The sequence below is a fragment of the Triticum urartu genome, chromosome 3 (genome assembly GCF_003073215.2).
Source record: "Triticum urartu cultivar G1812 chromosome 3, Tu2.1, whole genome shotgun sequence".
NCBI lineage: Eukaryota > Viridiplantae > Streptophyta > Magnoliopsida > Poales > Poaceae > Triticum > Triticum urartu.
In genome coordinates, this window is record NC_053024.1 from 92,254,778 (window position 1) to 92,266,831 (window position 12,054).

The window sequence follows — 12,054 nt, forward strand, 5'->3', positions numbered from 1 at the left end:
CTTGTATATCTCATAATGCTTAACTACGCCCGACAAATAATTCCATGGTAAACATGCTAAGCAATGCCATGTATAAATACATGTAAAATTTCATAATTAAGTTTTTTCGAATATTAGTAATTCCGAGTAATTTGAATACAATTACAGGACACATAATTCCAACAATAATGTATGAATCAAAATGAAATTCCAATCTATAAAAGTGAACTCTCCAAATAGTACAAAACCTATAGGTAAACATCCATGAATGAGTTATGAAAAGCTCCATGAACCACAATCTCCAAACACACTAAGATTGTATGGCTCTCCAAACTAAAAGAACAAGCTTGCCAAACTATAAATAGTACACAAACTTTTGAACTGTACAAAAAAGAAGAAAAATAGACGACATCCCATTGACCATTGGACTGAAAAATAGGCCATGTACTGAAAATTCCCAATGTTTCCCACGAGGGCCGAAATGCGCGTGCCCGTAGCAGACCACCCATTTATCCACGCTTTCACAAGGCGGAGCGAAACAAAACGCTAGGGCCACACGCAGTGCAGACGCGGGACCCCGCAACGCCTGCCGACATGTGGGCCCGTCAAAACGAGCCAACAACGTGTGGATCTAAAAACTAGTCTCCGGCTTGTCACGTTCCAGTCACCCACCGGTAAGCTCACCGCCGTCGGTGGCGAGTTTATTTCTGGGCAGCGGCCCCTTCGCGTATATATGCACGCAATAGACGCCAAGGGGGGGAAGGAGGAGAGGAGACAGGGCGAGAGAGCCGGAAGAGAGGAAGAGGCGAGCGACGACGAGGAGGAAGAGGGAGAGGTTGTTGGTGGGCTGTTGGGAGGAAGCTTCTGGAAGCCGCCATGGGGGACTCGAGCGGGTCGGTGTCCATCGACGTGGAGCGGATCTACTTCGGCGGCAAGGTCCGTGCTCGCATTCCGGTTCTTGATTGGTTGATTGATTCCCCCCCCCTCGGTTCGACGGCGGGGGCATTCTTGCGGGGAGGATTGATTTGTGTAGGGCGGGCTCCGTGGGGTTCCCGTTTGCTCTTTTTGTTTGGTCTGTTAGGGTGGTTGGGCAGGCAGAGGAGCTTGTTCTTGCTGATTTCTGCCCCTTTATTCTTATTAGTATCCCCACCTGTTCTTAATTAGTTGCAAATTGAGGATGCTATGCCAGATTGTTAGTATGCCTCCTCCATGGGGGAAACAGCAATTTTTTATTAAGGATTAGAGATATTAGCTGCTGCGTGGCTTGTTATTTATTCTTGGTTATGTTGTGGTTGCAATGCTGCTCATGAGTAGGAGCAACAGGAAATCAGGCTTAGAATTTGGTACTATTTCATTTTAAATGTATAGTTGCAACGGCCCCTGGTTTACGATTAGAAGCATATGAAGCAACGTCAGGAAGCGTGCTCATGCTATTTCTGTGTGTTAAGCAACGTATGGTGTCTGTTTTTACCAAGGGAGAAGTATTTCTGGACTCTGGTCAATTGGGGATGGTCTAAATTGGAATAGCTTGTTTACAGCTGTTACTAAATTTGTGTCCTTTTGCCATGTGATTCATCAGGAGCATCCTGTGAGAACAAGATACGGCTCTGTATCCGTCTCCGTGTACGGCGACGAAGACAAGCCAGCGCTCATAACGTACCCGGACGTAGCTCTAAATTGTGAGTGCGGTCGTTTTCTTTGTGGTTGGTGTTATAAATTTTGCTATAACAAGGTAGCTCATGCGTTGTATTCCTGTTTGGTAGACATGTCCTGCTTCCAAGGATTGTTCTTCTGCCCAGAGGCTGCGTCCCTGTTGCTTCACAATTTTTGTATTTACCATATCACTCCGCAAGGCCATGAGGTCAGTCATCATCATCTGTTCCTCCATATTTTACATGATCATCTACTCCTATTACCTCCGGTTCTTACATGTTTGTCTTTCATGGCATCTGCTGTCTTACAGTTGGGAGCAGCTCCAATTCCATCGGATGTACCTGAGCTATCTGTTGATAATCTCGCGGATCAGGTCGCGGATGTTCTTGATTTCTTCGGGTAAAATATCTGATAATTGGCTTACTTTTTTTCCGTATTCTTTTGGTGCCTAAAGGAGTCCTCTGATGTTATTGTGGCATTGCTCTTGCAGTTTAGGGTCTGTGATGTGCATGGGTGTCACCGCCGGTGCTTACGTGCTTACCCTCTTTGCAGTAAGTTTTTTGCATGATTAGTCCTTCAAAGCTTGCTATTTGATTTTGGCTAACAATTTGTTTTATATGTTATCCCAGGCAAAGTACAGGGAAAGGGTTCTTGGCCTGATGTTGGTTTCACCTCTATGCAAAGCCCCATCTTGGAGTGAGTGGTTGTATAACAAGGTAATGATTGCTACTTCAGTTTCAGCCATGAATTTATCAGTGCCTTATTTCTTTATGTATACTAACCTCATATTCTGATCTTTCAGGTATTGTTAAACTTACTTTATTATTGTGGCACTAGTGGACTAGTGAACGAATGCTTCCTTCAGCGGTATTTTAGCACGGTATATTTCGTCCTCCATAAGCTTCTTCTGTTTGCACCATTGTACCTATTTAAGTCCCACTGAACATCTCTTTTTGCTCTATACAGGAAGTTCGTGGAAGTGGACAAGAACCTGAATCGGAAATTGTTCAGGCCTGTAGAAGTGTAAGTATTTTCTCCCCTTTGCAGCTTTCTAGTGTTTTTCTAGAATGTCAATTATCTCTACAGTTTCAACATCTGACTGAGGTCATGATTACCTTTTTATGCAGTTACTTGATCAGAGGCAGGGTGTTAATGTATGTCGATACCTTAAAGCAATAAACGAGTAAGTAAACAATATCTTTGCTAGGCATTGCCTGTAAATGCCAAACAAATTTGGATCTGAACTCATCCAGTTCATCAACCTCTCCATCTATCAGGAGACATGACTTAACTGAAGCACTGAAGAAGCTCCGGTGCCGGACGCTGATTTTCGTGGGAGAGAACTCGCAGTTCCATGCCGACGCTGTCCACATGACCACAAAACTAGACCGGAGATACTGCGCTCTAGTCGAGGTACCACACATTTCAACAATTCATGTGATCACTTGAGAACCATACCCAGAGCAAGGCAGGTTCTGAGCAGTGTTTTTGTGGGCAAATCGCAGGTTCAGGCATGCGGGTCGCTGGTCACCGAGGAGCAGCCACACGCAATGCTGATCCCGATGGAGTACTTCTTGATGGGATACGGGATGTACAGACCGTCCCAGCTCGAGAGCAGCCCCCGGAGCACCCTGAACCCGTTCTGCATATCGCCGGAGCTGCTGTCGCCCGAGAGCATGGGGGTGAAGCTGAAGCCCATCAAGACCCGGACCTCCCTCATTGTCTAAACAGCATGTGGGGGGAGATCTTGGATGGCCTGACGACACAGCTCGCAAAAAAGCGAAGACTGCTTGGTCGAGCTGATCGGAGCACGGTCACCATCGCGAGACAAGTTTTGATACCTTCCGGTACCTTGGCACGGACGCATTGCATAGATCGAGATCGATACGCTAATGGCAGCATTTGCTGTAGTGGATTGCTGTAAGCCTGTAATCTACGTCTTCTGGGATAGGCAAGCAAGGGGAATAGGGTTGAGGTTGTAGGGGAGGAATACGGCTGTTTGTTTCTTTGTTCATATATGCTTTGTAGTAGTCCACATCACATGTGTATATGTCATCATCAGATCATTTCACACGGGAAAGCAATATATATATATATGGTAAAGCAGAATCCTGTCTGTTGTGGAGTCTCGGGTCGGGCACAGGCTTTGCCTTTGCTGAAAGTTTAGCCTGACTGGCTGTGATGTGCCCTGCTGGTGGCGAGCTATTGCTGTGTGTGTCATGGATTGGGTGATCCATTGGTGGTTGGTTCGTTGTGTGTGGGTGAGTGGTGGTTCTGCCATCGATGGCTCTGGTTCCTTGTCACTTTCCGCTGTACCAATTATATTGGACGCATCATCTCAAAAAAATTTTATATTGGACACATGCAAAGCATTGTGTGTGCACGCCATTCCACCAAGCTCAAAGCTAACATAAATGGAGCTCAGCAGCAGCATCAACATTGGACACATGCAAAGGTTGTGTGTACTTAGTGGAACAGAGAAGACCAACAAACACCGTCAAATAGATAATTATGCAACAATTGAATTTAGATTTGGAAGCATAATCTAATAGTACTAGGCATACACACATATAAGACACCTGTAGGAAGACTACGATGCTGTGATTGTCTCTGTGGTGTGTGCATGAAAAACAGAAAATAAGCCAAAGCTGCACATCTTTCTTCTTCTATATAAACCGCGACGAAGTTCAAGCCATCCTTGTCGTAGGGTTAATGAGAAGATCTCTTGCTTCACGGATCCGTCACATTTTTCTTTGCCAATTGGTATTTCAAGCCTTTCTTGTCACTGGTAGAGTCAATGGAGATTGTTGATCCTTCAACAGCTTCTCCATTGACCAGCATCTTGGAGATAGTTGTCATTATGTTCTTCTCTATCCACCTTTTTATGGGCCTTGCACCATACAACTGTGAAAGGCCAAGTAGTGTTGGTTATCAATAACATGCGGAAAATGGTTCATTATTTGAATAGGCTAGATTTTATGATTACTTTGAAAAGGGAAAAAAAATTAGTGGGTTGTGTGATTCTGACAAAATGACATCCAACGCAGCATCACTTAGAACAAGAGATATGCCCTTGCCGGCTACTATAGCAAAGGCACTCTTCATTTGGATATTCGCTATCTCTTTCAGTTGACGGTGTGAAAGCGGCTCAAATACTACAATCTCGCTTAATCTGTTGAGAAATTCAGGCTTGAAGCATTTTTGAACCTACACCAACAAATACATATCATAATGAATCAACGAGCAGCTGCTTACTAAATTCCAAGTGGACTATTTGTGATTCACAAACCTGTTTCATGAGAAGATTTCGCGAAGCAACCGTTGTCTTTTCTCCAACCACTCCTACATTTAGGTGCTCTGCCCCAACATTCGAAGTCATAATGATAATTGTATTCTTGAAATCCACATTATGCCCTTTACCATCAGTCAACACACCATCGTCAAGGAGCTGAAGAAAAACATTCAACACTGACGGATATGCCTTCTCCACCTCATCAAAAAGGACAACACTGTATGGGCGCCTCCTAACTTTCTCGGTCAGTTGTCCACCATTTTCATAACCATGATAGCTTTACGAAGAAAAAATAATTGTATAAGTAAACATAAAAACTGTGATATAATAATACGTTGCTTGAAATTAAGGTGTGTGTATTATAAATGAAACCTTGGGGGTGCTCCAACGAGACGTAGCACGGATTCGGGACTAACATACTCAGACATATCAAAGCGAAGCATCATCTTCTCACTACCAAATAGTTGTTCTGCAAGAGCTTTCGCAAGTTCAGTTTTTCCAACACCCGTCGTGCCCAAAAAGAGGAAGGAGCCTATCGGCTGACCAGCTTGGTGAAGGCCAATCCTGGAACGCAACACTGCTTCTGCAACTAAATTGACGGCCTCACCCTGCCCAACTATTCTCTCATGCAATCTGTCGGCTAAGTGAATTAATTTGACACTCTCCTCTTGATTAAGCGTAGCTATAGGAATTCCAGTCCATCCGCTCACAACCTTCAAATGAAAAACCTAGTTCAAACATAGTACTACATGACAAGCACACACTGTCGAAATAGTAAAAGTGACGTGCATGCCTACCTGTGCAACATGATTCGGCGCAACAACTGTATTTTCTCCTCCTAGCTCTAATGTCGTGCAGGCCTCGTCAATGAGATCAATTGCCTTATCAGGAAACCGATGACCTACACATACAGAACAATGATATCACAACTCGGCTCACAAGCAAATTTCGTCTGAAACAACTGTAATACTACAATAATGCAGCAAAATTACTATAATCACCTGCGATATAGCGGTCAGCGAGGTGTACGGCAGCGTCAATGGTAGCATCAAGAATTTCCAAGCCATAATGCTTCTGGTACCGGGGTTTAAGCCCCTGGAGGATGGCAATGGTGGAATGCGTGCTCGGCTCCTCAACGTGCACCTTTTGGAACCGCCGCTCGAGTGCAGGATCCTTCTCGATATACATGGAGTACTCATCGTCAGTAGTGGCGCCCAGACATCTTATATGGCCGCGAGCCAATGCTGGCTTCAGCATGTTGGCCGCGTCCATGTGGGTGCCCGTGGCCGCTCCGGCGCCGAGAAGCATGTGCATCTCGTCGACGAACAGGATCACCTTGCCGCGTGCAGCCGCCACCTTCTTGAGAAAGTCCGTCATGCGCTCCTCGAACATGCCAACATACATCGTACCAGACACCATCGCCATGAGGTTGAGCTCAATGACACGCGCTCCGGCGAGCTTGGACGGGACCTTCCCGGCGACGATGCGCTGCGCGAGGCCCTCGGCGATGGCCGTCTTGCCGACCCCGGCGTCTCCGACAAGCGCGGCGCAGTTCTTGGTCCGGCGACAGAGGATGCGGATGACGCGATCAATCTCGTCGTCACGCCCGATCACCGGATCGGCCTTGCCGGCCATGGCCGTCATGTCCCGGCCGTAGGTGCGCAGGCATGTGATGTACCGGAAGTACCTCCACGCCGCCCAGCACACGGCTCCCACGCAGAGCACTTCACGGGGCGACACTTCGATGACATGGCTAGACGACGTATCGTCAGGTACGCCGGAGGAGCCCGTAGTCCCTCTCTCCATGATCCTATCAAGCCATGACCAGGCCATGGTTGATTTTGGTCCTAGGCACGAGAGAGCTCGGCGAGTTTCGTCCGCCTCTAATTTCCAGCGTCCCCTCCTCTTCCTTTTTTCCTTTTTTGATTTGATGGACGTTCTTTCTTCCATCACCCTGTATATTTATAGGTACAACACACATACAAGGACCCTTCACAATAGTTTGGATCAAAGGTAAGTCTGCCGTTCATATGGAAAGTATTACTATAATTTGCTCATGCTAGTGTTCGGAACAGTTTCTGACTGCGCGTTCCATTTATAGATTTCCCCTCTCAAACGCGCTTGCTGCATCAATTGAACTCAACCCAACCCAAAACTTTGAACCGGAAAATAAATGAAGTTGTCAAAAGATGCTACCTGAAATCTCCATCAGCTTTAAACTCGGGCAAAAAATAAGGAAAAAAGAAATATAAAATAGCTACCCACCAGGATTTTACTAATCTAGAAGCCTCAACAAATTTTAGAAGCGGCTTATTTTTTAAGCTGGGGAGAGGCAACTTACTCCCTCTGTTTCTTGATATAAGGTGTATAGATTTTTAAGAATTTTTTTTAAATATAAGGTGTATTGCGTTGCACCACTTCTTTGAATAATTATTTTGGGGATTTGATTACATTTCTTTATATGAGGCAAGCTCCTCTATTTTCTCATGTCATTTAGTCAGATTTAATCTCGCTCAAAACTTGTAAAATTTTCCCTCCACGTGTGTTCTTTAATTTCCGCGCCAAAAACTATACATCTTATATTTAGGAATGCAGGGAGTATTTTTTAAGCCACCTAAAAGAACTGGCCCTTTGGCTGTTTTGATTTCCAACTTTTTTTAGGGGTAAAAACCAACTTTATTCATCAAAAGCCACATGAAGTGGGATACGATTCTGGTTATAAGGAACACCAAACCAGACGTGGCGACCATGAACTCTAGAAAGGGAAAATCTAGCTAAACTATGTGCTTCATAATTCACAGCACGACACTCGAAAGAAAACTTACATTAGACCATAACAGCTTTAAGGTTAATGTCACTTATTATTGCTCCGTATCTCCCTCTAGCACTTCGGTTGATATCTGACACTCCTTGCTGGAATGCACTTCGTCACGGAGTGTATGGGCTTTGTGTGATGAGGATGTTGACTTCCAACTACCAGCAACTAGGGGCGTATTTGGTAGCCTGCATGAGGCCCGGCCTGACTCGCACGGAACGGAAACGGGTCGATTGGTTGCCTGCTTTCACTGTTCGGCCCGCATGGCACGAACCTTAAAGCACTCTTGGGCCTGGCTCTCTGGGAACGCACGAATCGGCAGTTTCTCTAGGGTCAGGCCCGAGCGGTGCACGTGGGCGGCGCCGGCTGCACGCGCGCGGCCACGCTCGAGAAGCCGCGTTGCTTCCCGAAGCGCCGGCGGTTATTAGCCTCACCGCCCCTCACCGCTCCTTCTCCCCACTCTCCCCCAGTCTTCCAACTCTCACCGGCGGCGGCGAATCGGAGCAGAGCAAGAAGACCACCGGACTCCATCACCGGCGAGCGGATCATCAGTTGGCCCGCGGCAATGGCGGTAAGGACTTCTCTCTGTTCGACATGCAGAACTTTTTCCCGTTCGATCCGGCGATAGATTCGATCCACGAAGGAGGGGAATGGGGAATAGAGGTAGATAAGCATGTAGAGGTAGTTCATACTAGTTCATATGAGTTCATAGTACTTCAAACTAGTGCATACAAGATCGGAATAGAGGTAGATGCGGTCACCAGAAGGGGGATTGGGGGATATGGGGTACACAACAGACACCGGCTCACCGCGGCGGCCGTCACCGGCGTGCGGAGCAGCGGGTCGAGCCGCTGGCCTTCATCATCGTGCGGGCCGACGGGTCGTCGTCGTCATCCTCGGCGGAGTCGAGGTCGATTTGCCAGGTACGACGACCTGGCTCCGACACCATCGCTGGCATCTGCACCGCTTCTTCCTCCTCCTTAGGCTCCCCATCGATGACCGCCGGCGGCGCGATAGCCGTCTCCCAGTACACTGCGACACGACGGTCATTAGGAGCCCAGTAGTTCTTGTACTTGCACCACTTCTTCCTTTGTTTACCGTCGTCGGAGACGGCCTGATTCATGGCCCATCGAATGATGTCAACTGCCATCGCGCCCTTCTCTGGGTCAGGAATCAGCGTCTTTAGCTCTTCTGCAATGGCCTTCATGAGCACTGCATTAGATTCCTTCTGCATGTCAGGCATGGAGCCGAAGTTCGAGCACACCTCCATGGTGTTTTCGAACTTGGTGCAGTCACCAGCCGACCACCCGAGGAAGAAGGCCCTCCAGCCAATACCCCAAGGGAAGGGGTTGGCGTTGGCGTTGGAGCTGGAGCTATAGTTCATGGCGATGGGGAGGAGGAAGGTTGACAGTGAGAGAAGAGAGGGGGTAGGTAAGTAATGTTGGGCAGGGTGAGTAAATATAGGGGCGATGGAGAGGAGGAGAAGAGTGACAGTCATGCCGTTTTAACTACATGCTCTTCAATAAGCCATGAACTCTGTGCTATGCCTGATTTCATGAATTGTGTGCAGATCGAGGAGAGCAATGAGGTGCTCCCGGCCGTTGACAACAAGGGCAAGCAGCCCCTTCACCCAATGCCCGACGAGGTTGTGTTGCCGCCCACCGCCGAGGAAGACCCGAAGATGTCTGAGGGTGGCGACGACGAGGGCATGGAGGAGCCCCTCAGCAACAAGCGCCACAACTACGACCACTACCATCAGGAGGATGGCCTGACTCACTTCTGCAAGGTCATCCTTGCACCGAAGCTTGAGTGTATCCCCATGCCCCTGGACTTCACCAAGCACTTCGTCGCGGTGCCGACGGAGTTCAAGCTCAGAAACTACACCGGCTGCTCCTGGAAGGTGACGGTGAAGCTGATGAACGGCAGGGTGACCCTGGATCAGGGTTGGGCCTCCTACGCAGCCGTTCATCAGATCAAGATCGGCTACATGGTGATGTTCAACCTCCTCACTCCCGACACCCTCAAGGTCATCATCTTCGACGACGATGGCATTGAGGTCGTCATCAAGTGCGGGAAGCACGACGAAGCCTTCGCCGCCAAGGAGTAGGGCCGGGGCCTCCCTAAGTACTATCAAGTCTGCTTTGAATTGTTTATGTTTATGGTTTATGCCTAGAGCTGTTATGAAGTGTGGTACTGCTTATCTGAAATATGCTCTTAAGTAGTTGATCCTCTGTTTATACTCTACTCTGCTTATGATGTGTGCTACATGGTTGTGCCGAAGTGTGCTGGTAACCTCACCAACTAGCCAAAGAGGTTACCACACACCAGACGTTGCATACAACCAAACACCATGTCTTGGGTTTGTCCACTAACATGTAGGCAACCAAACACCAGGCAGTGTGCTTTTGCCCATGTAGGCAAGAGGGCATGCAGGCAACCAAACAACATGCAGATGGTGCATTTGAGGCTGTATTTGCATAGCCAGGCTGAGTTGAGAAGGCTGTGCAATGCAACTACTGTTAGATACGGCAACCAAACACGCCCTAGAGTTATTCATAGGTGTGTCCAGGGCTCATTCCAGAATAAGCCCACCCCCTTGTGTGTTTTTTTAAGCAAGTAAATTGACTTTGTTCATCTATCAAGTTTCAATTTTTTTTCTCAAAGAAAAATATCAAGCATTTGTTTTGTTAAAAAAAACTTTGTCCGTTGGTGTGTTGGGTTGCTTTTGCCCGTCATTCATCAAGCTTTGGTCACGAGGGTCATTTAGGCTGGGCTTTAGTGCGTTGGCTTGTTTTCAGGTTATTTGTTTTCAGGTTGTTGCTTTCTATTCAGCTCAGGCACGTACTGCTCGCTTTTGTTCGTTTGTTTTTTCGTCGCTCATTTTTTTGCTGATACTTGTTTGTTGTCTTGGTAAAAAATTATTTTTCTGTTAATTTTCAATTTTTAGTGAAATAATTTTTTTTGCAAATTTTAAAAAGATTACAAATTAGAAAGGAATTAGCAAATTTTAAAAATGTCCATGAATTCAAAAAAGTGAGCGAATACATTGTTTTTTCATGAAATTAGAAAAATTCCAACAATTTGGAAAAAGATGATGAATTAAAAAAAAGAACTTGAAAAAGCATTCATGATTTTACAAAAGTCATAATTTTAAGAAAATATTCATGCCTTTTTATGAAGAAGATGAAAACAAAAATCATGAATATTATTTAAAACCCAGATATGCAACAACCGACAACCCTCCTCCCACCCCTAATTGCAGACTCATTGCGGGCATGCAGATGCGTGTAGAAAGTGGGCTTGCAACTAGGACAAAAATGGGTCGAACCTAGACGCGTGTCATGGATGAACTTGCAACAGGGGTGAGAATGGATTGGGGGAATTGTGTATCAAAAGTAAAGTTGCAACTTGGACTAATTGGTCGGGCTACAGTTGCGTATCAAGGGCGAACATGCAACTGGGGCAAAAAAATAAGGTCCCACGGTTGCATGTCATGGGTGTAGTTGGACCTGCAACTAGGATAAAAAGGGTTGGACCCTAGTTGCATATCGAGGACGGACAAGCAACTAGGACAAGAAAAAAGGCGAGTCTCCTAATTGCATGTCGGGGTGGAGTTGCAACTAGGAGAAAAATGGCCGGCACTCAGTTGTGTGTCGAGGGAGGACTTGCAAACGGAACAAAAATGGGTTGGGCCCAGTTGTGTATCGAGGGTGGGATTGAAACTGAAAAAAGGCTCCTCTCCAATTGCATGTTGTGGGTGAAGTCGCAACTAGCGACAAAAATGCCCTCTCAGTTACCTGTTGAGAGTGGACTTGCAATTTAGACAAAAAATCGAGGGAGGACCTGCAACTGGGAAAAAAGATCACCCCCCTTTGCATGTCGGGGGTGAGGTTGCAATGGGGCAAAATGGGTTGGGCCCTGCGTTATGTGTCGAGGTTGGACTTGCAACTAGGACAAAAATGGGGTTTGAGACTAGTTGTGTTTCGAGATTGGACTTTCAACTAGGACAAAAAAGGTAGGCCCCATAGCTGTATTGAAGATGGATTTGCAACTAGGACAAAACTGGGCCCAGTTACCTGTTGAGAGTGGACTTGCAGCTTGAACAAAAAAGGTAGGCCCACAATTACATGTCAGGGGTGTGATTTAGAAATTTCAGTATTGATATTACCAAGGACTGTTTGAAAAACATTAGTTTCATCTACAAAACCGACGATATTGTTAATTCCACGGCAAGAAATTCAATTTTGTCTTGTAGCCACCTTTGCTATCCAAATTCACAATGAATGATCATTTTTATCACACGCACATTCATGAT

The 12,054-nt window shown here is 46.5% G+C and overlaps 2 protein-coding genes across 2 annotated transcripts; one reads left to right on the forward strand and one right to left on the reverse strand.

The window, feature by feature from the left end:
- The first annotated feature begins 646 nt into the window (after window positions 1–646).
- LOC125543048 (protein NDL1-like) lies at window positions 647–3,757 on the forward strand. Its single transcript, XM_048706292.1, has 11 exons — window positions 647–915; window positions 1,559–1,658; window positions 1,743–1,840; window positions 1,943–2,031; window positions 2,123–2,183; window positions 2,262–2,348; window positions 2,435–2,512; window positions 2,599–2,655; window positions 2,760–2,815; window positions 2,910–3,045; window positions 3,138–3,757. The coding sequence occupies exons 1-11, from the start codon at window positions 856–858 to the stop codon at window positions 3,357–3,359; spliced, it is 1,044 nt and encodes a 347-aa protein (XP_048562249.1). The 5' UTR covers window positions 647–855; the 3' UTR covers window positions 3,360–3,757.
- A 605-nt stretch (window positions 3,758–4,362) lies between these two features.
- Window positions 4,363–9,123, reverse strand: LOC125546695 (chaperone protein ClpB1-like). The gene is made up of 7 exons (XM_048710860.1): window positions 8,705–9,123; window positions 5,926–6,590; window positions 5,722–5,825; window positions 5,297–5,652; window positions 4,922–5,201; window positions 4,643–4,839; window positions 4,363–4,537 (listed from the first exon to the last, which is right to left on the reverse strand). The coding sequence occupies exons 1-7, from the start codon at window positions 9,121–9,123 to the stop codon at window positions 4,363–4,365; spliced, it is 2,196 nt and encodes a 731-aa protein (XP_048566817.1).
- Between the last annotated feature and the right edge of the window lie 2,931 nt (window positions 9,124–12,054).